At 37.3% G+C, this 24,289-nt stretch overlaps 7 protein-coding genes across 19 annotated transcripts; 5 read left to right on the top strand and 2 right to left on the bottom strand.

Moving 5' to 3' along the window:
- Positions 1-1,048: 1,048 nt before the first annotated feature.
- LOC104718181 (F-box protein SKIP27-like) lies at positions 1,049-2,201 on the bottom strand. Its single transcript, XM_087469746.1, has 3 exons — positions 1,812-2,201; positions 1,642-1,720; positions 1,049-1,556 (listed from the first exon to the last, which is right to left on the bottom strand). The coding sequence occupies exons 1-3, from the start codon at positions 2,199-2,201 to the stop codon at positions 1,354-1,356; spliced, it is 672 nt and encodes a 223-aa protein (XP_087325872.1). The 3' UTR covers positions 1,049-1,353.
- LOC147935917 (uncharacterized) lies at positions 2,184-2,530 on the top strand. Its single transcript, XM_087469745.1, is given in 2 exon segments — positions 2,184-2,225; positions 2,228-2,530. Coding segments are annotated over 2 exon segments (231 nt in total). The 3' UTR covers positions 2,417-2,530.
- A 171-nt stretch (positions 2,531-2,701) lies between these two features.
- Positions 2,702-5,552, bottom strand: LOC147935916 (uncharacterized). 5 transcript variants are annotated; one of them, XM_087469740.1, is made up of 14 exons: positions 5,374-5,552; positions 5,202-5,264; positions 5,032-5,084; positions 4,850-4,930; positions 4,678-4,751; positions 4,494-4,576; positions 4,295-4,401; positions 4,056-4,198; positions 3,926-3,973; positions 3,710-3,762; positions 3,380-3,464; positions 3,199-3,265; positions 3,006-3,125; positions 2,702-2,907 (listed from the first exon to the last, which is right to left on the bottom strand). In XM_087469740.1, the coding sequence occupies exons 1-14, from the start codon at positions 5,550-5,552 to the stop codon at positions 2,792-2,794; spliced, it is 1,272 nt and encodes a 423-aa protein (XP_087325866.1). In that variant the 3' UTR covers positions 2,702-2,791. The 5 variants fall into 5 exon arrangements, with proteins under 5 accessions (XP_087325866.1, XP_087325868.1, XP_087325869.1 ...); XM_087469742.1 differs by having other exon boundaries at positions 3,006-3,061; XM_087469743.1 differs by having other exon boundaries at positions 4,683-4,751; positions 5,374-5,511.
- Positions 5,553-5,730: 178 nt separating this feature from the next.
- On the top strand, positions 5,731-11,033 carry APC4 (Transducin/WD40 repeat-like superfamily protein). The gene is made up of 19 exons (XM_087469738.1): positions 5,731-5,899; positions 5,995-6,106; positions 6,306-6,397; positions 6,512-6,595; positions 6,782-7,021; positions 7,322-7,402; positions 7,571-7,722; positions 7,868-8,028; positions 8,115-8,215; positions 8,292-8,366; positions 8,488-8,667; positions 8,773-8,855; positions 8,933-9,031; positions 9,393-9,497; positions 9,741-9,879; positions 10,018-10,236; positions 10,348-10,500; positions 10,600-10,681; positions 10,774-11,033. The coding sequence occupies exons 1-19, from the start codon at positions 5,822-5,824 to the stop codon at positions 10,869-10,871; spliced, it is 2,334 nt and encodes a 777-aa protein (XP_087325864.1). The 5' UTR covers positions 5,731-5,821; the 3' UTR covers positions 10,872-11,033.
- Positions 11,034-11,061: 28 nt separating this feature from the next.
- LOC104718177 (sphingosine kinase 2) lies at positions 11,062-14,299 on the top strand. Of its 2 annotated transcripts, none has more exons than XM_010435864.2 (10): positions 11,062-11,568; positions 11,642-11,764; positions 11,866-11,966; positions 12,247-12,319; positions 12,681-12,767; positions 12,856-12,933; positions 13,058-13,128; positions 13,257-13,520; positions 13,650-13,772; positions 13,884-14,299. In XM_010435864.2, exons 1-10 carry the CDS (start codon positions 11,241-11,243, stop codon positions 14,076-14,078), a joined length of 1,443 nt encoding a protein of 480 aa, XP_010434166.2. In that variant the 5' UTR covers positions 11,062-11,240; the 3' UTR covers positions 14,079-14,299. The 2 variants fall into 2 exon arrangements, with proteins under 2 accessions (XP_010434166.2, XP_010434167.2); XM_010435865.2 differs by having other exon boundaries at positions 11,133-11,568; positions 12,244-12,319.
- A 33-nt stretch (positions 14,300-14,332) lies between these two features.
- Positions 14,333-17,888, top strand: LOC104718178 (sphingosine kinase 1). Of its 2 annotated transcripts, XM_010435866.3 has the most exons (11): positions 14,333-14,359; positions 14,450-15,191; positions 15,295-15,417; positions 15,509-15,609; positions 15,878-15,950; positions 16,137-16,223; positions 16,318-16,395; positions 16,494-16,564; positions 16,758-17,021; positions 17,173-17,295; positions 17,430-17,888. In XM_010435866.3, exons 2-11 carry the CDS (start codon positions 14,861-14,863, stop codon positions 17,619-17,621), a joined length of 1,443 nt encoding a protein of 480 aa, XP_010434168.1. In that variant the 5' UTR covers positions 14,333-14,359; positions 14,450-14,860; the 3' UTR covers positions 17,622-17,888. The 2 variants fall into 2 exon arrangements, with proteins under 2 accessions (XP_010434168.1, XP_087325865.1); XM_087469739.1 differs by lacking the exon at positions 14,333-14,359 and having other exon boundaries at positions 15,875-15,950.
- A 373-nt stretch (positions 17,889-18,261) lies between these two features.
- Positions 18,262-24,215, top strand: LOC104718176 (B3 domain-containing transcription factor VAL3). 7 transcript variants are annotated; one of them, XM_087469728.1, is made up of 11 exons: positions 18,262-18,720; positions 19,926-20,007; positions 20,116-20,214; positions 20,335-20,972; positions 21,286-21,382; positions 21,599-21,773; positions 22,007-22,086; positions 22,626-22,673; positions 22,772-23,032; positions 23,249-23,286; positions 23,470-24,215. In XM_087469728.1, exons 1-11 carry the CDS (start codon positions 18,587-18,589, stop codon positions 24,035-24,037), a joined length of 2,220 nt encoding a protein of 739 aa, XP_087325854.1. In that variant the 5' UTR covers positions 18,262-18,586; the 3' UTR covers positions 24,038-24,215. The 7 variants fall into 7 exon arrangements, 5 of the variants coding, with proteins under 5 accessions (XP_087325854.1, XP_010434163.2, XP_010434164.2 ...); XM_010435861.3 differs by having other exon boundaries at positions 23,464-24,215; XM_010435862.3 differs by having other exon boundaries at positions 22,769-23,032.
- The last annotated feature ends 74 nt before the right edge of the window (positions 24,216-24,289 follow it).

Below are 24,289 nucleotides of genomic sequence, written 5' to 3'. Positions count from 1 at the left end.
AAGTTTTTTAAAGCAAATGAACAATTGGTATTTGGATTGTGATACGTTATATAAAGAGGAATTAAGGCATCACTTTTCTTCTTCCTTTTTATTTTCTTTTTCTTGGGTCTCTTTCAATGCATGGGCTAAAGTGGAAACAAAGCTATTCTATTATAGATAATGATAATGAGAGGTATAGAGATGCATATGGGAATGTTGACGTATGGATAAAATGTCAATCTCTTGATCAAAAGATAAAGTTAATCATATGTTATGTATATAAATAATCGTTTAGTTTAGTGTACAATTAATTTATCTGGAGATCGACACAGAATCTATCTAAGTGTCTATATTATATAACTACGTTACTGTGTAACTTAATGTAGATAACTATATTAAATTCATTATCGATGTAAAGTTGGAAATAGATTACAAAAATGTATAAGAAGTCCATTGTAGTGAAACCTTGAATAATTGGTAATAGCAGAGAGGACAACGACGTCTCATTAAGTTATGCCAATTATCCAGTGTCCAGAAACAGAGAACGAAAGAGTCACAATCGTAAAAAAGAGCTTGAAGAGCTAGTAGCCTGGCTGTAATAACACTATTGGCCTGATTTTTAAATATCAGTATGTTAAATATGTAGTAACTGTTCTGACAAAGTTGCTATTTAATGCACCATCCTATATTAAATGTTCAATAGTTACATTAATGATATTTCATTTTCTCAGATAGCTTAGATCTCACTGAAGCCAAACTAATCATAAAATTGCACAACAGTCTTATGAAATATGCAGTGGGCTTAAAAATGCAACGACCATAACCATTTCATGTACACCCACTGGAATTTCTTAATATGAAATTGTGAACTTTGTATGATCATCAAGTTCTGTGTCTAGAGGAATGTTGGTGAGTCTTTTGATGCATAGAGTGCATGAATGTTAGTAAGTTACCATATAATGAAGATAAAAATTTAGGCTAGTCAGAATTTTGGTTTATTTATGACAATCAATCAATTATTTATAGGTTAGAGTTTCATTAAATGTGTTGACATAATAAGTATAGGAAGAATTGATAACTTTTTTATTGCACTATACGACAAACAAAAAACAGAAACAGAACCTTGGATACTCTGAGTCTCTGACTAAAACCCATTACACTAAAATACATATATAAGAGAAAAAAAACCATTTTCAGTTCCCAATGTATGCAAAAGATGAATTTCTTCTTTACAAAAATCATCTCTAAACCTTTTTCTGAATCAAAATGCAAAAACTAATCTAAAAGAAGTATAACCATCATAGTAGTTAAAGTGTGTAAGTAACACACTTAGCCACCACTCGAATCAAACCATTTACAAACACATAACACTCTCTATGTAAACAAAGCCACAGAGACGCTTGAGAGTTGCTCTTTCCTCTTAGCCTTGGTCCATCGATAGGGATGCGGTGCATTAGGAGGTTCTATGTCATCCCCTTGACGGCTCGAATCCGAAACCTCCTCGAGATCAATCGAGTTTCGAAAAGCACGAGTCTTTCTCGGTGTGGTGTACGCAAAATGTAAACTCTTTGCACAAACTCTGTTATAAAGTTTTAAAACAGAAATCAGAACAGTGAACTTGAATCGATCAAACTGTGAAACGATGGTATAAAAGCATGGAACTCACTGCTTCTCTGATTGATTTAGAAACAAGTTTTAGACTCTTGAGATCATCATGATCAACACCACAAATCACACGAATCTGTAAAAATGTTTTAGATATTAGTGAATCAGAATCATAATCAAAACGAAACAGATTAAGAAACTTTAAAAACCAAAAACTAAAACTTTACCAAGAGATCTTGAGGTAGAGACTCAAGTCGAGATTTCTCAGAGGAAGCAATAGTTCTGCTGCTTCGTTGTCTCTTCAACGAACTTTTCACCGGCGGCGAATCAGGTACCACCGGAATCTCAACGGCCGATCTAGACAGAGATTGACGTACACTGCTCGAAATCAGAATCCTTTTCCTGCCTAAACCTCGAGTGAACCTCACTGATCCTAAACCTAACTCTAGCTCCTCTTCCTCACCGTTAGACTTCATCACGACGAACCCTCTCTTCGTCAACGCCATTGTCGTACTTCTTCTTCTGCTACTAAGAAGAAGCTTCTCCGAGAACCACTCAACTACTTTAGCAGCACGAGAGAACCAAAACTCACCGATGAAATGGAGATAATGGATCATTTAGAAGTTAGAACGCCCCAAAAACACAACAAACACAGAGCAAAACAGAGTGATTTAAGAGAGAGAGAGATTTGCTGAAGAGTATTATTAAAGCTCGAGTTCGAGAGAGAGAGAGAGAAAATACACGTGGTGGATTGTTATTGGACAGCCGTCATTGGCGTTTTGTGTTACGATCCGTCCAAGCTTCTGTATCAGTTATTGCCCACAAAGATTAACCCGGTTTTTGCGGGAGGCCAAATCATCCGTGTGCGTGCGGCTGCATGGGATTATCAGTGTATTGTCCATTGATCGTATGCCACGTGTACATATTGGTAGTTTGAACGGTTTCGATCAACTGAATTAATAGGCAGACGAAAAGTTTTGATGGTTTTGAAACAGAGGATTTCATTGGATTCCATAAACAATAGCTGTGGATACCATGTGGAATAGATATTGTATTGGAATTTGTTATTTGTTTTGTGTATTTTTTTTAGCACAAAAATAAGAATATGCCAAACCTATTTTGGATAAGACTAAATATTACTCATAAAATAAACATTATTTTTTAATTCCTTTTTAAACATTTTGTGAAAAATAAAAATACGTTTAGGCTATTTTTTCATCTCCTGTGACATATTGTAGATAACGTCAGTGTCTTCATCACAAGTGTTGTTGTTCTCTTCGGATGTAACGTAGAAACTCCAGAGAGATACACAGTTTTCATCAGCTGCATGATGGCCACAAAGAAAAAAAGAAAGGTTTGATTTTGGGTGTGTTTATTAACAATGATGGGAGAGGAACTAATTTGAGTTTAGTGTAATGTACCTTTCAATTGAAGGTCGTTCTTATCTTCATCGTCATCATCAGGAATTGCAAAACGTCTGTGACCAGAGGATGTAGCAGCCATTGGAAGGTATGGGTGGAAAGAGAAAGCATTTACAGTATCTGCATCAAATAGGGTAATAAGGATCTCATCAAGAACTTGATAGTGCAATCAAGAAACCAAGTGTAAGCTTACCTGAAGCAGCTTGATATCCAGACACCCAGTTTCCGGTTTGTAGATCATACATGTGAACAAGCCCATCCTGGAATAAAAGACAAGAGGAATGATAGAATGGTTACATCATTTAACCATTAGTGCGTTCATAGAGGAAAAATATAAGCTCGGACATTAGAGAGGAAAGGAAGATCAATAGTACCTGACCACCAGTACCTAAATGTCGACCACATGGCTCAATATCAAAGAATACACGCTGGTTGGTGTTCTCAGTTGCTCTGTACAATCTGATACACACATATAAATGATCCATTTCAAACACATTTCAACTTTATAATAGCGTTCAACATCTACCCTTTTCATCAAGCTAACACTTCTAGTAACTTGAACATTGATGTAGCGTTAAGTTTTTGCTGCTTATGGCTCATTTAGCATTCATATTGTTTACAACACTTGTTTTTGCTTCTAGATTAATTTCTTGAACAAGTATGAGCTTATAAACCCAAACCAAAAGAAAGAAGTAAATACTCACTTATAGACTGTCTCAACAGATTTCCGCATATCCCAGCAAAGAATGTAAGGATCCTGAAAAGACCAAACAAAAAAGAAACATTTACTGGTAAGGTTACTAACAGACATGGTCCTATTTAAAAGCATACTTTAATATTGGACACCAACGAAGTGTCTCTGGATGCAATATGATCAAGACAAACATTCAGAGGGAAAAAGGTTTATAACAGTACATTACCTTGCGACCTCCTGTATATAAATAGTTCCCATCCTTTGAAAACTGGACCTGAAAGCAAGAACAGTTCAAATTATGATTTATCATACCTCAATGCACATAAAGAAAGTAACATTTAGTGACCCTTGCTTACATGTGTAACACCACCTTCTTGACCATGTAAAACATACAATAGCTCCATGTTGTCTTCTCTATAAATCCCAGTAGTCTGCCCGTAAGAGCCCACAGCCAACATTCCAGAATTAGTTGGGGAGAAAGCAAGAGTAGATAATATACCTGGAAATTATAAACCAGCAGAACGTTGTTTCTTGTTTCTGTGTAATCTGTAATACTAATATTGTGCAGAGTCTGAGTGGTTAATTACAAAAATACCTGCTTGGCCCTCTTTATTTTTCTGAAGAGTTGAATACTGCCCAAAATCTCTACCGGGACGATGAAGATCAAACACTCTGATGGAGCTGTTATAACCAGCAAAGATCCTAAAGACATAACAAATCAGTATAGATGATTGTTAATCAAATTCTCTAGCATGTGGAAAGATGGATAAAACTCAGATGAAGTTCTTGCTTACTTGGTTCCACCAGGATTAAATCCAACTGAAAATGCAGCAGTTATTTCATCCATAGCATCATAAGCTCGGTACGTGCACCGAAGCTGCCATTGTTATACTCACATGTAAATAACCAGATACACAGTAAAATGAGGGTAGAACAACTCGCAAGTAAACATGTTAAGTTACATGGAAAAATCAGCACCTCACCAGAAGTACTATCCCAAAGATGAATTGGATGGTCCCTCGTAGAGGTAGCAAAGACGCATGTTAAAGGGTCTGAAATCAATCAGTGAACAGCCAAAAATCAGTAACTCAACAGATGAACATTAAGCAAAAAAGAAAGAACCCTTTTAAGATGACGTTATCTATATTACCTGAAACTGACATGTATGGATACCAACAGAAATCATAGACAGATTCACCCTCATTGACAAGAAGACTCGCACCATATGAATCTACAATTCCAAAATTTGAAAGATAAACATAAACACACCATGGATCACAAATTTACTTCACATTTTATAGCATGTGACACAACATGTAAAACTTAGATTACCTGCTTCAGGAATTGGCACTCCATATCCATTAGTATCCCCTCCATCCTGAGGCCTGATAGACAATTTTGCAAAACAAACAGATTCAACAGAGAACTAAAACTACCCAAACATACAAAAATTAGTGATACTTGAGCTAAAAAGCGGTTTCAGTTGAACTTCTTCTACTTACAGATAAAACAGACTAAGTGTATTGTCCTCAGAGCTTGCAAGGAAACACGAACCATCAGGTGACCTATATAAGAAACAGTTCAAGGCAAAAAAGCAACAAAAATTCAAACTTTGAGAGAAAAACACAAAAAGCTAAACGAGAGAGTGAATTTGAAAGAAGAAGAAAGGTTGACCATTTAAGACCCTTGAGGAAATTATTAGGGTTTCTAGCAGTCCTGAACTGCTTGAAGAAATGGTGCGTTCTGTAAGGAGAGACATCGAATCTCATACTAGGCCACGATGGACTTTGGTCTCCTGATTCTTCTACCTTCAATCCTCCATTTTCATCTGCTACTGCTTCTTCTTCACCCATCTTCGTCAGAGCTTCTTTAGGAAAAGTAGCAGAGAAAGGTTTAATTTTGTTCTAAACCCCAAAGTCGAAAGCTCAAAAACCCAAACCGGGTAATTTCAATCTCAGACCGATGATTAAACCGAAATTAAACCAAAAACCGGATTAGGTATTTTTATTGGAAAATTGGAAGAAAAAGCCCGCCCAGGTTTCGTCATTAGTGCGTCTTTCTACTACCGGCGGATCCGGCGAAGGTGAACGCCGTCTTCACTCTGGTTGCTAAGTTTCTCAGAATGTCGGAAATGGGGAGTGATGAAGGTGAAAATATCATTCCTTTCCAGCTACAGTTCGACAAGCCCATACCTTTTCAGGTTTTTGATTTTACTTCTACTCAAATTTCGTTTTTTTTTTGTTGTTGTTGGGGGATTTGAGATAGAATCTCATGTTTTTGTTCAATTATATATAGATTAAGATAGCTGAGTGGAACCCGGAGAAGGATTTACTGGCAATGGTTACGGTGGATTCAAAGATTTTGCTGCATCGGTTCAATTGGCAGAGATTATGGACTGTTTCTCCTGGTAAAGTTTCTCTCTTTTGTTCACTTTTGGTAGATTAAAGTAGTCATCTTTGAATACAAGATGGCTTTTGATTACGTATTTGCTGAAATTGAAAGTGAAATGCAATTTGAAGTAGCTTGTCAATAGTAGAAGGATTACTCGGTTAATCAGTTTTTCTTTTGTGGTGCTAAGTTTATTTTCTTTCTTTTTGTCTGTATAGGAAAGCCTGTTACTTCTTTATGTTGGCGTCCTGATGGTAAAGCTATAGCTGTTGGGCTTGAGGATGGAACCATTGCGCTTCATGATGTTGAGGCAAGTTTTAGGTTGAAGCTAATTCATGTTTTCCATATTGAAGTATTTTGATGAGCTTGCAAAGCAAAAAGATCATATGCTTATCAGAAAGTGGTTGGGACTCTTTTTATGCAGAACGGGAAGCTATTAAGGAGCTTGAAGCCCCATACTGTAGCTGTTGTGTGTCTTAACTGGGAGGAGGATGGACAATCCAATATGGTATGTTTTTTCGTCTGATTAGTTGTGTAAGAACTCATGTTTGTTTCATATCACGGGATATTCTTTCGTTTATATTGATATTGAGCAATGATAAGCAGATATCTTTAGGTTTTGTTTTCTCACCCAACTCTCACATAGAAAGCTATTTGAGCCAGTGTTTAATTTTTCTTTGAGTTTGGTTTTCAGGATAAAATTGAAAATTTCTCAGTTTATGAGGACCGGACCTCCCGTTTTTTCCCTCCTGCTCCAAGAGCTCCAAAGGTGCCTGGACTGGTAGCTGGTGATTCCAGTTTCATGGATGACGGTGAAGATTCTTTGGCAGAACTATCTAATACCTCATTCCGGAAGTTTAACATTCTCTGCAGTGGAGATCAGGATGGGAGCATATGCTTTAGTATATTTGGAATATTTCAGATAGGCAAGATTGTAAGTCGCTCCTTTTGACTGTAAGTAATTGGTTTAGCCCTAATAACCCAGTCAGGTATCATGGTTCTTGGTGCTTCATCATATTCGAATCCTGCTTTGGATATAGAATTGCAGGATGTTCAATGATTTTGCAACACTATCTGCCTACGGAAATTGGCTTCTGAACTTTTAAGTTCTCAATAATGCGAGGGGTAGAATTGATTTGAAAGTGTTTGCTGTGAGCAATATTCTGTTGTTTTCTTTTTAAGTCTTATTTTCTCTTATTTCATGTGTCTGCTGCTCCTGCAAAACCATGATCAGAACATACACGAGCTGTCTGTTCCTGTTCAGCATCTGGATGAGCATGCCTCTTGCAAAATAATCAATGCGTCTATCCACAAGGTACTTGAATCTTTTCAAGAGCCATGCTTTCCAAATGATAGAAATGCCATCTCTTCAATTTTCATGTCTCTGACTGTAAATGTCTGTGGTGAAAACAGAGAAAGGAGGGAGCGGTGTATGATAGAGAGTCTTTAGATTCAAACTAATTATTGTATATTCATTTCTTAGGTTGCTCTGTCGAAAGACCTTTGTCGTCTGGTAGTAATGTGCACAGGAGAGCTTACAGATTGTGATATCAAGCCCAAAGAGGAAAAATTTAATGTTCAAGATCAACATGGTTTACATTGCCTTGCAATGGACACATCTATATTTTGGAAAAGGTAACTTGTCCCCAGACATTATTTATACACTCGGAATTATCTATATCTTCCCGCTCTTTGTTTTAAATCTGGTTTCCAATACCTGCAACTATCTGGTTCTGCCTTGCATCTGTTATATTTGTTATCTCATCTAATTTTTATTCAGGAAATATGAGCTTCATCAGGTTGCTCAACAAGCTTCTAACATTGAAGATTTGACTGAGGTTATTCGAGCATCCCTGTCGGTTATGAGCAAACAATGGGCGGATGCAATGAAAACATTTCATGACAAGTTTCATTCTCTTTCCACCTTGATCGTAGATAATGGTATTTGCCAATATTAGTTTGCTGGTTGAGTCTATTTTTTTCCCTTTTTCTTATAGATTCACTGGGTTCTGTTGCTTTTCTCCTAGGACTGGAATCATCTCCTCAAGAAGAATTTCTTAGTCTTTTGGGTGGTGCGCGAATAAGTCCAGCGCTTAATCAGTTTCTAGTTAACTCTCTGGGCGAAGTGGTAAGCTTTACTTGTTTGATCACCTTCAGGGTACTTGTTTTATCATATACCACTAAGTTATTATCTTGTTTAGTAGGGTGTGAAGCGTGTCTTGAAGTCTGTATGTGGTACAGGAAAAGAGCTTCAGCAGATTGTCCTTGACCATCTTCAGGTTTAGTATTCGTCTCATTCCTGGAAATAGAGTTGGAATTGTTAGACGAAGTATCATTTGTTTATCCTGCCAATACGTTTTTATATAGAAAGTTTTGTCACGAATAAGCTTTCATTTCCAGCCAGCAGCAGAAATTATTGGATTCAGGATGGGTGAATTAAGAGGTCTCTCGAGGTGGCGTGCACGATACGAAGGCATTGGTTTGAATGAATTACTCCTTAATGAAGCCACTGAGAATGCTGGTCTTTTACTTGTACAAGTGCAACGATTTATGATGGTACTATCTTCTGTTGTCCAACAGGTACAGAGGCATATAGCACTGAAATCATAAATATTTTGTATGTTGGCTGTCCCATGTTTTCCACGCAATGGTCATATTAGAATTATAATAACATTTTTGTTTCAGTTCTCAAATTTCTTCAACTGGCTTGTCAGAAGCATTAAGTATCTTATGCAAGAACCAAATGATCAGCTTTCCTCATACAACAGGTACGCACATATGTTTCTATGTTATTCATGGCATCAAAGCCAAATCTCTGTAGTTACACGGTTCTCTTCTGTGGCAGTGAACTCCTTGTAGTATTCTTGAAGTTCTTATATGATCAAGATCCTGTGAAGGACCTCCTGGAGCTATCTGAAGTTGGTGATAGCATTGAAATAGATCTGTAGGTTACCTCTTTCTATATCTATGCTTTTAATTAGTTTTTCTGCGTAGTTATCTTGTAATCGATCAGAATCTCTGTCAGATTACCTTAGTTTTCAAGCCATTTGGTAGTCATGTGCGATATCACAAGCGAATATCCAACAGGTTTCTCTAACCACCCTGAAACGAAAATCAGATATGGGTAATGTGTGTGGGTTTGTGTGCTGCTATGTATGTTTGAGAAGTTTCTGCATACATGACCACATATTAGCATATCATAGAAATGGATGAAACATGAAGTCCACTGTATCCTCCAAGGCTGTTCATTTCACGTTATTTTCCTCAATTCATATATAAACTCTTAATGTTCTCTTATGTCCCAGAAAAACCATTGGAAGAGTCAAAGAGTTACTTCAGTTTGGAGGGTTTCAAGACTGTGATTTTCTGCAGAGGACATTGGCTAATGAATTCCAACACATGGAGTATAGGTATATTTCCTTACATTTTCACTTCTTAAAAACAAAAATTTCGTTACACATGCTAAATCTGTGTAGCGGTAGTAAATTGATTGTGCAAAACGTTATGGTAGAGGTCTGATGCCACAGCTTCGCCTTGATATTTTGAAAGTGCCATTACCCACACAAAAAGTGTGCGGAGTCTTTAGAGTTTGGTCATACTTTCTCATGGCTTTCTGGACATCATAATTGATTTTAATGTTTTGACAATATTAGCTTCAAGACGGCTCTTCTAATGCCCTTTACAACCATATCAAGAAAGATATCATGTATGAAGTTGTTGCCACTTTGCCCTCTTCAGTTGTCAACAACGCAAACACCTACACCAATTCCCATGTCTCTTACCTTCTATAAGGTACTTGCAGCAACAGTCTTAATGCTTATTATTATGATCCCATAGGACATCCTTGGGAAGAAATTGCTGATTACTATCGCCAAAGTCTTCATTTGCTCCTGAGTCCTGATATTCTAATGTCTTCGTTTGCTCCTGCAGAATGAACTTTCTGATGACACGCCTTCCCAAAGTGGGTACACTGATTACATATCTTTTCAAATCCCCAATGAAACCTTCCCGGACATTCCGAACTGTATTGGTATAGCTAAAGGTTTTAAGCAGAACTCCAACAATGAGAAAAATGGTTATACTTCTCTGGAAGCCGTTTTGTTATCTGTACCTAATGGCTACAGTTGTGTTGACTTGTCTCTCTACAAGGTGAATACTCATTCTATTCTGCAGCACTGGTTGATTTTAAACTTTTTGTACTTTTTGCCTTTTTTTTTTGTGGAGTTTCCTTGTAAACCCTCTTGTCTAATTTTGAAACAGGATAAAGAACTGGTTTTACTATTGAATAAGACAAGTGCAAACTCCGAAGGCTCGGGAGAAGCATGCATGATGGTTGTACAAACTAGTGACCTCCCATTCATTTCCATTTCAAGATCCAGTTGTCTAAACCAGTGGGAGCTAGAGGATTTTAAGGTATTGCTAATTTTAACCATTCTCATCTACGTTTTGTGAACCATGTGAAGGTTAACGTAGGAACTTATCCATATTGAAACGATATTATCTTTTTTCCAGGGCTCGATTGTTAACCTGGAAATGGAGAATGAAAAGGTTCGAAAAGTCCCACATTCTGCCATTGCTCCTCTAGCAGTAAGCGGTAAGCGCTTAGTTTCTGTTGCATATCTACTTCAAATGAGAAATGCTTTTTTTTTTACAGTATTTGAATTAATTATCTTAAATTTGTCACAGCTTCAAGAGGAGTGGCTTGTGTATTTGCTGAGAGAAGACGTGCTCTGGTGTACATATTGGAAGAAGATGAAGACGAAGAAATCACTGAGGACAAGTAAATCTCATCTGACGTCCCTATTTGGTTACTCTTAAGTTACCAAAGATAAAACTTAAGGCTCATATATGTAAAACGGTGTCGCTTCATACTTTACGACTTTTGTTCACAATTTCACACTTCACCACCAAGGTCTTCATTTAATTCAACACAAGTCATAATTAAAGAGCGTTACGCCACGTCATCTCATCCACACGCCAGATTAAGCGCGTAACTACCACGCCCCCTTTGATCGGACAAAGACGTACTAAAGTCAGCTTCGCTTCTTGCTTTATTCTTAGCTCAACTTCAGAAGCAAGACCAAACTCTCTCTCTTTCTCTCTTTATCTTTCTCTCTTTTGGTTCGCCACCGTGACGGAGGTTGTCTTGTCTGATGGAGAATGATCAAATGATATCTCCGACTGATATAATCACCGGCATAGTGTATATAGACGGTGAGTTGGCTATGTTGACTTTGACTGCCGACGGGGAGCTACGGTCGACAGAGAACGGTCTCCGCCAGAGTTTGTCGATGAAGAAGGATGTTCTTGGTTTCGTCGTCCAAGGTAAGCGGATTAGAGTAAAAGCAGTGGTGGAGAAAGATGAAGGAATCTGCTGCGGACGATTTAGTGGAGATTTCGTCAGGAAAGATTTGGTCTTTGAGCCACTCATCGATCAAAATGGATGGTGCTATAGTCTCCGTCAATACCTTGATTCTCTCGGTTAGTTGTTGTTGTAAAAAAGTTGAAAACTTGTGGATCACTCAAATGCTAAAAATTGGAAATTTTCCATTAGGTCGGCCAAAGAGATTGCTTGTGTTTGTGAATCCCTTTGGCGGGAAGAAATCGGCGAGAGAGATTTTTGTGAAGGAAGTGAAGCCATTGTTTGATGATGCTGATGTTCAGCTTGAGATTCAAGGTTCCTCTGATTTCTAATTTTTGTTTCTTTTCTGGGTTCAAGAACTCTTTTTTTTTCTCTGGGAAATTGACAAATTGGATAACTTATGATGATCGTTTCAGAAACCAAGTATCAGTTGCATGCAAAGGAAATTGTTAAGTCCATGGATGTATCAAAATACGATGGTATTGTTTGTGTTAGTGGCGATGGTGTTCTTGTTGAGGTGAGTAGGAAGTATCATTTTCTCATGTGTCAATTGTTTTGGTTAACTTCAATTGGAAGTGATGATGTGTTTCTTTTGTGCTAGTCTCATCTGATTCGAACTAATTGAATATATAATTCAGGACTAAAACGAAGTTAGAAGAAAAAGATATTGTTTTTTGAAAGTGTTGGTTAGAAGAAGCACTCTCTTGTTAAATTATATGTTTACTATTTTTCTTAGGTTGGGGATAAACAATTGTTTTATTGTTGCTGATTCTTACACTTGGTTCCTAATTTAGTAGGTTGTAAATGGACTGCTCGAAAGAGCAGACTGGAGAACTGCCTTAAAATTGCCTATCGGAATGGTCCCTGCAGGTTTGTGTTTCATCCTCGGACTTTGAAGCTGTTTGCAATAGGCTTTTCATTCTGCACACCCAAATACATATAATATGGAACTTCTCTTAAGTTGCTTTACATTTCATTTTTTATGTGTTTGTTAATCTACATGCTTCCATTTCTTTGCCTCGAATTTATCATGCATTGTTTGTAAACAGAAGATCTTTGGAAGTTTAATTTGCTTCTTCCTTTTCGTGTTGTGTGTTGTTTTCTGTGATGGTTTTTGGTTCAGTAACAATGACGAGATTATAGTTTATCATACTAAAAATTGATAACATGTGCATGAGAAACTTTTACCGAATTGGATTCACTCTTTGTGCACTAAATTACTTGACTGCAGGAACTGGGAATGGCATGATAAAGTCATTGTTGGACACGGTTGGGCTTCGATGCTGTGCAAACAGTGCTACTATTTTTATTATCCGAGGTTCTGCTCCATATAAATTTTTATCCTGCATATCATTTTCTTTTTCCTCAATATTCTGCTCTTTAGCAGATTATATTTGTATTGGCAGGTCATAAACGTTCTGTAGATGTGGCAACTATTGCACAAGGGAATACCAAATTCTTCAGTGTCTTGATGCTTGCTTGGGGTATGCCAGTGAATTATACTTCTTAGTCTATGTCTACAGTCAGAAAGTTATTTGCAAATGAAAGTAGTACATGAGCATGCTGAAACATACTTTATGTTGTATTGATTAGTACAGTTTATTTCAGGTTTAATAGCAGATATAGACATTGAGTCAGAGAAGTTCAGATGGATGGGAAGTGCTCGTATTGACTTCTATGTACGTTTAGTTAACAAATTTGACAATTATTGCATTGCAGTGGTTAAGTTGCTGGTGAGACTGTATGATTCTAATCGGATGTTCTTTTATTGAACTAAAGAAATGTTTTTATTTTCTTGTTTTCGCAGGCTCTTCAGAGGATATTATGTTTAAGACAATACAATGGACGAATTATATTTCTACCAGCTCCAGGGTTTGAAAGGTACGGACAGCCTGCCAATTGCAGTCTATACAAAGAGCCAACTGTTAGCGATAAGGCACTCGGATACCAAGGACCTGATACTAAATTTGAAGATCATGGATGGAGAGAAATCAACGGTCCATTTGTTACTGTATGGCTTCACAATGTTCCCTGGGGTGCTGAGAACACTTTGACTGCTCCTGCTGCAAAGGTCAGTTAGACATCTCAGAACTAAGATCTTGGATATTCTTTTCTTGTGCATCATCAGGACGCCTTCATGAGGTTCTTTAACTTGCAAAACCCCTGTTAAAGCTTCATTTGCATATGGTCTGATGAACAGTTTTCTGATGGCTTCTTGGACTTGATTGTCTTGAAAAACTGCCCTAAGCTTGTCCTGCTATCACTTATGAGACAGTTGAGTAGTGGAACACATGTTGAATCACCGTATATAGCGTATCTAAAGGTTTGCCATCGAAAACCTCATATAGCTGAAATCTTTCATTTGACTGCTTTAATGTACCCTGTGACCCTGCATTAGTGATTGCCTAAAAAGCTTACTCGGTACTGTGAACAGGTGAAGGCATTTGTGCTGGAGCCGGGTTCACTTATAGACGAACCAGGAAAGGAAGGAATTATTGATTCAGATGGAGAGGTTTTGGCAAGAGGAAAAAGAACATATAATTGTGAGAAAAAAGCGTTAATGTCTTACGACAAGCTTCAAATAACAGTTGATCAAGGTTTAGCTACACTCTTCTCTCCTGAATATTGATAATGGTAAAAACTACACGTGAGATGAAGACACATTCACATCACATCATACATAATTCATAAACCTTGATATTTATATCTCCTTTTGTAAATGTTGTTCCCTTGTGGTTGTGGGGGTAATTTGATTGATGCAAATGTACAGTACATTAGAGGAAATGTAAAGCAAACAGCTGTTTTGTGTTTTCTTATAATTAGTCGTTCTGTGAGTTATTTTTGATTTTACCTTGATCTTGGAGTGTAAAATTAGTATTAACCAGAGGGAGCTAGAACTTGATTTTGAAGGTAATGTTAAGTTTCAACCATTCATCATAGATTAGAAACTGTCAATGTTATTTACTTTAAACCCTCACAATTTGTATAATTTTCTTGCAGGACTCCATTGTTTACATGCAATATCGAAAATGAAAGCTCCACATTCTACCATGATGAACAAGTAAACCCCCTCCAGTGTTTGGTGTTAAACCAGATTAACTGCTGTGAATAAATGTAGAGAGAGTCTAGATTCTAGAAAGGCAAAAAAGTCAATTTCTAGAATTTCTGAAACGATCTCGTTTTTGTGAGTCTAGCCATCTTCTCATCTTCTTTGATTTTTCTCTCTGGCCTACTAGAAATCGACACGTCATAACTACTAAAACGAGTATTGCCACGTTCTCATCCACTCGCCAGACTAAGCGCGTGATATTTATTTCCCACCTGATCGGAAAAGTCTTCCCAGAGATTAGCTCCGAGGTCAATTTTTTAAATCTTAGCTCTCACCAACGACGAAACTCCTCTCTCTTTCTTATGGATCGTCAGCCGGAGAACGATCCTCCGGCGATAATCTCCTACCGAGTTCTGGTAAATGGTGTTGTGACGCCGTTAACTTTGACTGTCGAGGGAGAGCTACGGTGGACGGAATCTGGACGGCGGAAAACGACGGCGAAGAAAGGTATCCTGAGTTTCGTCGTGGAAGGTAACAAGGTTAGAGTAAAAACCTTGGTAGAGAGAGAGGGAGGGATCTGCTGCGGAGGAAATGTCGGAGATTACGCGAGGAAGGACTTCGATTTCGAGCCTCTCTCTGACGAATCTAGAAAGCTTTGGTGCGATAAGCTCCATGAACACCTCGACTCTCTAGGTTAGTTCAATTATTGATAACCTAGGTATCACCGGAGCTTAAATCGAAATGTATATGGAAATGCATATCTTAACATCTCGATGCTAAATTGATAATTCCGCAGGTCGGCCGAAGAAGCTGTTTGTATTTGTGAACCCGTTTGGCGGGAAGAAATCAGCGAGAAAGATTTTTGTAGAGGAAGTGAAACCATTGTTTGAAGATGCTAATATTCAACTTGAGATTCAAGGTTCTGTGGATTCCTATTTTGTTTCTTCCTGATGTTAAGAAGTCTTGTTTGGGAAATTTACGATTTGATTTTTCTATGATGATTGTTTCAGAAACCAAGTATCAGTTGCATGCTAAGGAAATTGTTAGGTCCATGGATGTATCAAAGTACGATGGTATTGTTTGTGTCAGCGGTGACGGTGTCCTTGTTGAGGTAAGTAAGAAACTTTTCTGTTGGTCAATTTTGTTGTAAGTGATGATGCGTGTCTTTTTTGTTATTCTCACCACATGATTCAAACTAGGGGAATTAATAAATCATGTCTTTGATGAAGTTAGGGGAATGACATATTGTTTTTGGAAGTATCTGTTTAAAGGAAGTAATATCTTAATTATATGTTTACTGTTTTGCTTAGGTTTGACTCTAGGATTATACAGTTGTTTTGTTTTTGGTGATTCTTACGATTGGTTCCTTAATTTAGTAGGTTGTAAATGGACTGCTCGAAAGAGCAGACTGGAGAACTGCCTTAAAATTGCCTATTGGAATGATCCCTGCAGGTTCGTTCTGCTTGATACTTCTCTTGTCTTGCGTTTTCCATGTGAAGTTTTAGATGTAGAGGTTGTCTTTCATTAATATAGAAACTTTGCCGCTTATTGTGTCAAATTGATATCTTGTGCATGAGAAACTTTAGCTTAACTTCTTACTTTCTATTTCTTCATGTGCACTAAAATTCTTTTTGGCAGGAAGTGGTAATGGCATGATTAAATCATTGTTGGAACCGGTAGGGCTTCCTTGTAGTGCAACAAGTGCTACTATTTCGATTATCCGAGGTCCTGCTCCATACCTTACGATACTCAATCCTTCAAAAATAATTTGAGTTTCCCACTGAATGAACTCACTGTCACACGATTTCTGTATTAGCAGGTAGTACACGCTCTCTAGATGTAGCAACCATCTCACAAGGGACAACCAAATTCTTCAGTGTCTTGATGCTTGCTTGGGGTATGTGTATTACTCTAGAATTTAGAAATTAATTTGCAGATGCTGATCTTGCTGATTTATTCCATTGGTTGTATTGAGATAGTTTCACTTGATTTCAGGTTTAGTGGCTGATATAGACATCGAGTCAGAGAAGTTCAGATGGATGGGTAGCGCTCGCTTTGATGTCTATGTATGTTTAGTTGAACTTTTGAAATTTTCCTGCAGTGCAAGTTTTAAGTATGCGTTTCTATTCAAATCCGTCAATTAAGTTGCTGGTCGGTATTGAACAAAATAAGTGATTGTATGATACTAACTCGATGTTGTCTTATTCAACTAAAGGGATCTTATGTTCTCTCTCTCTCTTCTACGGCTTGTATTTGCAGGGTCTTCAGAGAATAATATGCTTAAGACAATACAATGGGCGAATTCTATTTGTGCCGGCTCCTGGGTTTGAAAGCTATGGGCAACCAGCCATTTGCAATGTAGATAAAGAGTCATATGTTGGTGATAAGGCACTCGGATACCAAGGACCTGATACTAAACTTGAAGATCTGGATTGGAGAGAAATGAAAGGCCCGTTTGTTTCAGTATGGCTTCATAATGTTCCCTGGGGTGCTGAGAACACTTTGGCTGCTCCTGATGCAAAGGTCAGTTACAAAAATTAATAACATTTTCAAACCAGGAAAACACCATTTTGGATCTTCTTTTAGGTTCACGAGCAAGAAGACGTCATGGGGTTGTTTACTACTTGCAAAGAAATCGTGAATGCTTCTTACATATTCATTCTGATTGTAACAGTTTTCTGATGGGTTCCTGGATTTGATTGTTATGAAAGACTGCCCTAAGCTTGCCTTGATGTCACTTATGACAAAGTTGAATGATGGAACACATGTTCAATCACCGTATGTATCATATCTGAAGGTTTGTCATCCGAACCCATGAACCCATTTTTATAGTTGTAATCTGTCATTTAATGGCCTTAATGTATTTCTGTGCATGAATCTGGATTTTATGATTGATTAAAAAGCTTACGCAGTGTTTTTACTGTTGAAAAGGTGAAGGCATTTGTGCTGGAGCCAGGCGCACGCATAGACGACCAAGACAAGGAAGGAATCATAGATTCAGACGGAGAGGTATTGGCAAGAGGAAAGAGATCATACAAATGTGATCAAAAGGCTTTGATGTCTTACAACAAGCTTCAAATAAGTGTCGATCAAGGTTTAGCAACTCTCTACTCTCCTGAATAATTCAGACACGAGATGAGATGAGATGAGAGGAAGACACAATTCAAAAGTTGATGTTCCATTGTGGCTATAATTTTGATTTGATGGACATGTACAGCTATTACAGTACACATCAAATGAGAAGCAAATGGGGGTGATTCGACTCTACTTATAAAATTCCATGGAGTGTATTGTTTCAACTTTCAAGTGTAAACTTTGTGTATTATTGTATTTTCCGAATAGAGATACTGATCATCAAACCATATAATAATACTAAGATTATTCTTTTTCCTTTTTAGTCTAAAAGTTATAGATTTTATTCATTTGTGTAATCTACATTTTAGTCAAGCTATTTTTGTCCCAAAAAAAAAAAGAAGTCAAGCTATATAAGTTAATAGATTTTATGACTAATCTGTTTTAGTCATAGATTTTTAGTCAAGCTATAAGTTATATAACATAGAAACTAATCAATATATATATATAATCATAACAAACATGTGATTTTAATTTATAAAAGAGAGTAGTCCTAAAAGCATATAGCTTTTTGACAAATATAATATGAAGATTAGTTTTGTCAACTAGCCTATGACTAAAAAAAACTGATGCGACACTTGGTATGAATGATCAAATGATATAATAATATTAGTTCCAGGGAATTTAATTTGGACCTACCAATATACTAATGATGACTTGGCATATACTTTGGAAATAAATATGAGGAATGTGATTAGGATAGGGATAGGGAGAGAGAGAGAGAGAGAGAGAGAGAGAGAGAGAGAGAGAGAGAGAGATAATAATAAAGCTTTCTTTTTCTGTAAAACCTCAAAAGAGAGAGAGAGAGAGAGTTGCTTTGGTTGTTGTTGGTATTAGCTGATGAGGCAATACCCACCCAGCAGCAGCCAAGCACCACCACCACTTCACCATTTTTTTTTGTTCTCTCCATCAATTTCAGTCGGGTACGCTTTTCTAGGGTTTTTTTATTTATTATTATGCTCTCGTCTTCCTCCATGTCATCCTCTCGATTTTGCTTCAACCACGAATGTTCCGAGTTCAAGCTCCAACATTGCCGTCCTGGTTGGCGTATCCGTACTGGCGATTTCGTCGACCTCTGTGATCGTTGCGCGTAATCATCCCTTTCCTTTACTTTTAACGCTTTTGTTCCATTTTTATGAGTGATCAGTTCGTGTTTATGGAGTGTGTTTGCTTCTTCTTTTCGATCTTGAAACTCAGGGAATACGTTTCGTTAATTTCTTCTTTTTCTCTTTTCTTACTTTTGTGTAATTTGTGTTATCATGTGGGTGACATATTTTGAAACGAGAATTTCTGAGTTTTTTTTTTTTTGTTTTTTATGGTTTGGGTTTGGGTTTGGAGTATAGTGTCCGCTTGTGTTTTTGACTAGAATCCGAGAGATTAGGAGCCACTCTTTTCAGAAGTTGAATTTGGAATTGTTTAACGCCGTCTATTAGCTAGTGATTGGGGTATAGAATTTGAAGCATTTTAATTGATGTTGGGGGGGACCAATGAGTTTTTCAGCTGAATTCTTCATGTAGCATCATCAATGTTGTGTACCAAATAGAGAGTCTTAGAGGTTCAAAGTCCAGTGACACGACACAGAAATTGACGAAGTAAAACTAAGGGACAAAATATATTTAAACAGTGGGAAGCTACATTGCATTATGATCCACCTGATTGGAGAATTTGTCCACTAGTGGGTTTTCTAAGTTTTTATATTCTATACTGCATCAAAGTTACATATTAAATTGGGTTAAGCAATGGTTTTATGTAAACACAAGGTCATTTTCATAGGATCAAAGCTTTTTGTGCATCAAGGCTTAACTACCTGCCTATAAATTATTACTTATCGAACTTATGAGAGACTTTTGCTCTCACTTTACTTCTTGATTGTGAAAATGTATGGTTGTGTTTTGTCTTTCATGGGAAACCATTTAGCAGTTTGATAATATTGGTGACTCTTCAATCATTTTAATCCCTGTATGTAGCTTGTTTCGTAGAAAAGATGTGTGTTTGATAAATAATAACCATGCGAATTTTATATCCTATAACTATGAATGCCTGTATAGTTTCCAGAGACTTATATTTTTGGTGTGAAATGTAAGCTTCATCAGAGCTGAAAAACAATAGTTAAAGTTTGCAAGTTCGACTTGCATTGTGCATTAACCGATGCAAAGAGTGTGGTTTTCTTTTTTCTTTTTTTTTTGTGATTTCAGTACACTGCAGATACAATTCTTTTACCTGCTCACTGCATCAATTTCATTAGCTCGTTACTGTATTTCCATTTTGCATATAATGATTTTATTCTGGTTCCAGTTCTGTTTATGAGCAAGGAAAGTTTTGTGACGTATTTCACCTAAAGGCTTCCGGGTGGAGGTGTTGTGAGTCATGTGGAAAGGTAAATATATGATTTACTCGTTAAAACTTTTCAAGTCTCCTTGGCATCACAAAAATCATAGTCGGGGTTTCAAGATATGAAGTATCTCACTAATAGCATTCCATGCAGCGAGTTCATTGTGGTTGTATTGTCTCTGCATCTGCTTATATGTTACTGGATGCTGGAGGAATTGAGTGTTTGGCTTGCGCAAGAAAAAAACTTGCTTTGGTGAGGGACGATTTCACTTTTTTTTTTTTTCCTAATCGCAGTATTCCATCCTTCTCAAGTTGAATATCTATTTTGATCTCTAGTATGTGTTCTACAACAGTCTTTATTCATGTGTTTCAGGGACCCAATTTTTCGCCATCACCATCCTTTCTTTTCCAATCTCCAATTTCTGAAAAATTCAAGGACTTGTCGCTCAACTGGAGTTCTTCAACTAGGTCAAATCAGATGAGCTTCCAGCCTCCTAGTTGTTCAGGTCCTTCATTTCTGCAGTTTGATTTGCGTAAACGTGGAGATAATAATGAATTTAGTCAACCTACTTCTAAAGAGAGGGCCGCTGCATGTTCCATGGAGAGAAAAAGGGGACTGAATAACGTGATAGGGAAATTAGTGAGTGAAAACTCAAAAAATTATGAAGTATCTCCTTTTCCAAATGGAACAAATGTCAATGTCTATCACCCATTGATCTCACTAAAGGAGGGTTCATGTGGGACACAGTTTGCGTTTCCTGTGCCAATTACAACACCAATTGAGAGAACTGGTCACTCTAGACTAGGTGGAAGTCATTTATGGCATACAGCTAATTGTTCTCCACTAAGTCGCTTACACAATGACTTGAATGGCGGAGCAGACTCGCCATTCGAATGCAAGAGTCGTAATGTGAGGACTCATTTTGATACACCAGGAACATATCAGGTGGTTCCACAATATTGGCCCAAGGTTTCATATATAAACCAAGTTCTGCAGAATCAATCAAAAGAGTATCCTTCTTGTCTCATAGATACTACATTGGCTAATAATGTTGTATGTTCACCATAAGCATATGAATCGTGCTTTTCTTTTTAATTCTTTAGTACCCTATTAATCTTGCTTGTTGTTTGTCTTTCTAGCTTTTAATGTGAATAAGCTTATACTAGGTTGTAGAATAGGGGGTGAATGTAAGCCTTAAAGATGAATGGTTTTAGAGATAGGTTATTACTTTTCTGTTTGGATATTTCGCCGCTCAGGTTCATGACATGTAAAACTAAACAATGATGGTTGCTTTAAGTTATCAGAACCTTAACAATGTGCAAGATCTGAATCGGTTGTCACCCATCTCTTTGAGAAGATGCTAAGTGCAAGTGATACCGGAAGAGTTGGGCGGATGGTGCTGCCAAAGAAATGTGCAGAGGTAAAATACTGTTTGCTTATGCAAGTATGGAATCTCTTTTCTTATTTATATGGTTGGTTCATGTGGAAAGAATTTAGAATTTGGCTATCTGGTGCTTATAGCAAATACTTCACTGCTTTTGTATCATGAAAATAGTAATCATAGCATCTGGAAATTTTACAGTCGTCTCATATCAAATATAAGATGCCAAATGAACAAAGCATTGCTATATAACAGGCTTTCTTACCCCAAATTTCCAACCCCGAGGGTGTGCCTCTCAAAATACTGGACCCAATGGGTAAAGAATGGATATTTCATTTTCGCTTTTGGGCCACCAACAAGAGCAGAATTTATGTTCTAGAGGGAGTAGGTCCATGCATACAGAGCCTGCAGTTGCAGACTGGTGATACAGGTATATCGTTCGTAATATAGTAATTTGGTTTACCATGTAGCTAATGCTTAAATATGTTTTATGTAGTAGAATTTACTGTTCACAATTCCATCGGTTTAATGAGGAAGCAATTCTTTTTCCTCTTTGAATTACTATTTTAGTTGATAACTTTTGTCAAGCATATTACACTTATTCTGAGTTAATAATTCTTTTTTCTAGAGCTTATGCTTGGGAACTGATTTCCATTTTTTTAGTCATATTCAATCGATTAGATCCAGAAAGGAAGTTAATGTTGGGATTCAGAAAGGCTTCCGTTGCTCAATCATCTGATCAGGTTACTTTCTAAATTAACTAGATAGCTTTTGGTAGTAAGTACTTTTGGTTCACTATTGTTACAATCTTAATTTACTAGTCAAGTAACGGCTAGTTTTAAGCTTTCCTAAATGTCAGCTGCACTTTAGAATATAGTCAACGCACAATTGCAAAAGCATTGTTACTTCTCTAGAAATTTTTCAGTCTGTGTGAAGAGATTCAGTAGGTTGGAGAAAATTCTCAAGTATGCAGTTCGAAAACGGTTTCTTTTATCACTTTTTTCTGTCTCATGACTTGGGGTTAGTTTTCAAAGTTCTGGGAAGTCATGTTTATTCCGCCATGTAAATTGGTTACAAGATATGCTCTTTGTGGACAGATAAAATGGATAAGGAATGAGTAAGTGTGCTTCTACATGGATCTATGTTAGAAGTAGACTTTGTGTTGTTGCGAATGGGCTTGTCTTTAGATTCCAGCAGAATATCTTAGCTGGAGAAAGTCATAACTGATGCAAATACTAGAAATCCTGGATATCTTGTTCTTGATCAAAATGTGTCTTTGCAGGAAACTGACTCAACGAATAACAATCGTGACACTTGCACAAACAGAGATGTAAGTAACTAAAATCCTATCTGACACCTTTTCATGACAAATTAGCTTGTGTAACAAAACATAGTAGTGTTATATCTCTTCTCCATTTCCATTAGCAGGCTGAACCAGCTGATATGCATTCACTGTCTAAAGTTAAGAAGCCCGCCTATATAACTAAAGAAACCCCAGGGGTAGAAATTTCCTCCAGTAAGAAGAAAAGCAGCATGATGAATACAAGAGGTAAACGTCGAAAAGTTGAAAAGGGAGACCACATCGAGCTACAGCTAACGTGGGAAGAAGCTCAAGGATTCCTCCTGCCTCCTCCCAACTTCACTCCATCTAAAGTTGTGATAGAGGATTCTGAGTTCGAGGAGTATGAGGTACATCCATATGTTCTTAATTTACTTATTTGCATATGAGGTCTATGCCGCTTAAGAATATTACTTCTCTTTCAGTTTCCTGTTGATTAGGATTCTACCATAATCAATTATGTTTTTCTTTTTCTTTTTGTTGTGTTTTCACATTCTGTTTTACTTGTTTCGGAACATATTAATTCACTGAGTTATATCTTTGTAATATTTCTGGTGTCAAAATAGGATGCTCCAATCATCGGGAAGCCTATTGATGATACAAGGTAAATCACACATCTTTGCTTTATTAGCTTTCCTCTTTACTTTTAAGGTTTTTGAAATGGTGAATCGTATCTTAAATTATGTCAGGAGAATCGAATTAGGGTACTGGTTCTATTCATGGTCAGAAAGTGTTGCCAAATGTTTGAAAGCTCATTGATTTTCTTCTGAATTTTGTCTAGTTTTAGATCAACATGCACTCCAGATCAAAAACCTGTAGCTGAACAGCAAGATGAGGAAACCATGGAAGATGTTGAAGGACTCTTGATGTCACCCAAAACAACCAAAAAGCACCCCCGACATAGAAATGACTGTACTTGTATCGTTTGCATACAATCCCCAAGTGGGGCAGGTACTAAACACGACCGATGCTGTTCTTGTGCGGTCTGCGAAGCTGGAAAAAGCCGTAGGCGTTCTCTGTTGTTACGGAGGGAAAAGAAGCAGATGGGGAAAGAAGACGATCCACACAAGGAGCTCGAGCAACCAAACTCTGATAATGAACTTTGCCAATCTGGTAACAACAGTGAGAACCATGAGAGTCTTCCTTCGCCTGTGAAAGGCCAATTAGATTTGAACTTCAAACCAGAAAAAGACGGAGAATCTCTGCCTGGTTCTAACAAAGCTACCAAGAAAAAGACTCTGCATCATGATGACACAGTGAAGTCTAGCTTCAAGTCACCAAGCTCATCAACTGCTCATAGCCAAATTAACAAAGAAGAAGAAGAAACTGCAGACACCACCACAAGCTCCATATAGATTTTGCAGACTTCTATTGCTGCAAGGTGAATACTGAATATTTTGGGAAAGTATATTTTTTTAACACCACAGGCATTGCGCATTTTGTAGATAAAATGGGCAGTTAATATCCTTAATTATGAAAGCTCATTACTTTTCTGACTCACATCTAATGACAATGGGCAAAATTTTAAATTCCCTTCAGGTTTCCTATAATTGGTTTATGTTAACATACTTCTCAGTTCTCTGTAACGTGCAAATTGTCATAAAACA

The sequence above is a fragment of the Camelina sativa genome, chromosome 10 (genome assembly GCF_030686135.1).
Source record: "Camelina sativa cultivar CO46 ecotype springtype chromosome 10, ASM3068613v1".
Lineage (NCBI taxonomy): Eukaryota > Viridiplantae > Streptophyta > Magnoliopsida > Brassicales > Brassicaceae > Camelina > Camelina sativa.
Note: the sequence above shows the minus strand (reverse complement) of the source record. Positions and strands in the feature narration are given on the sequence as shown.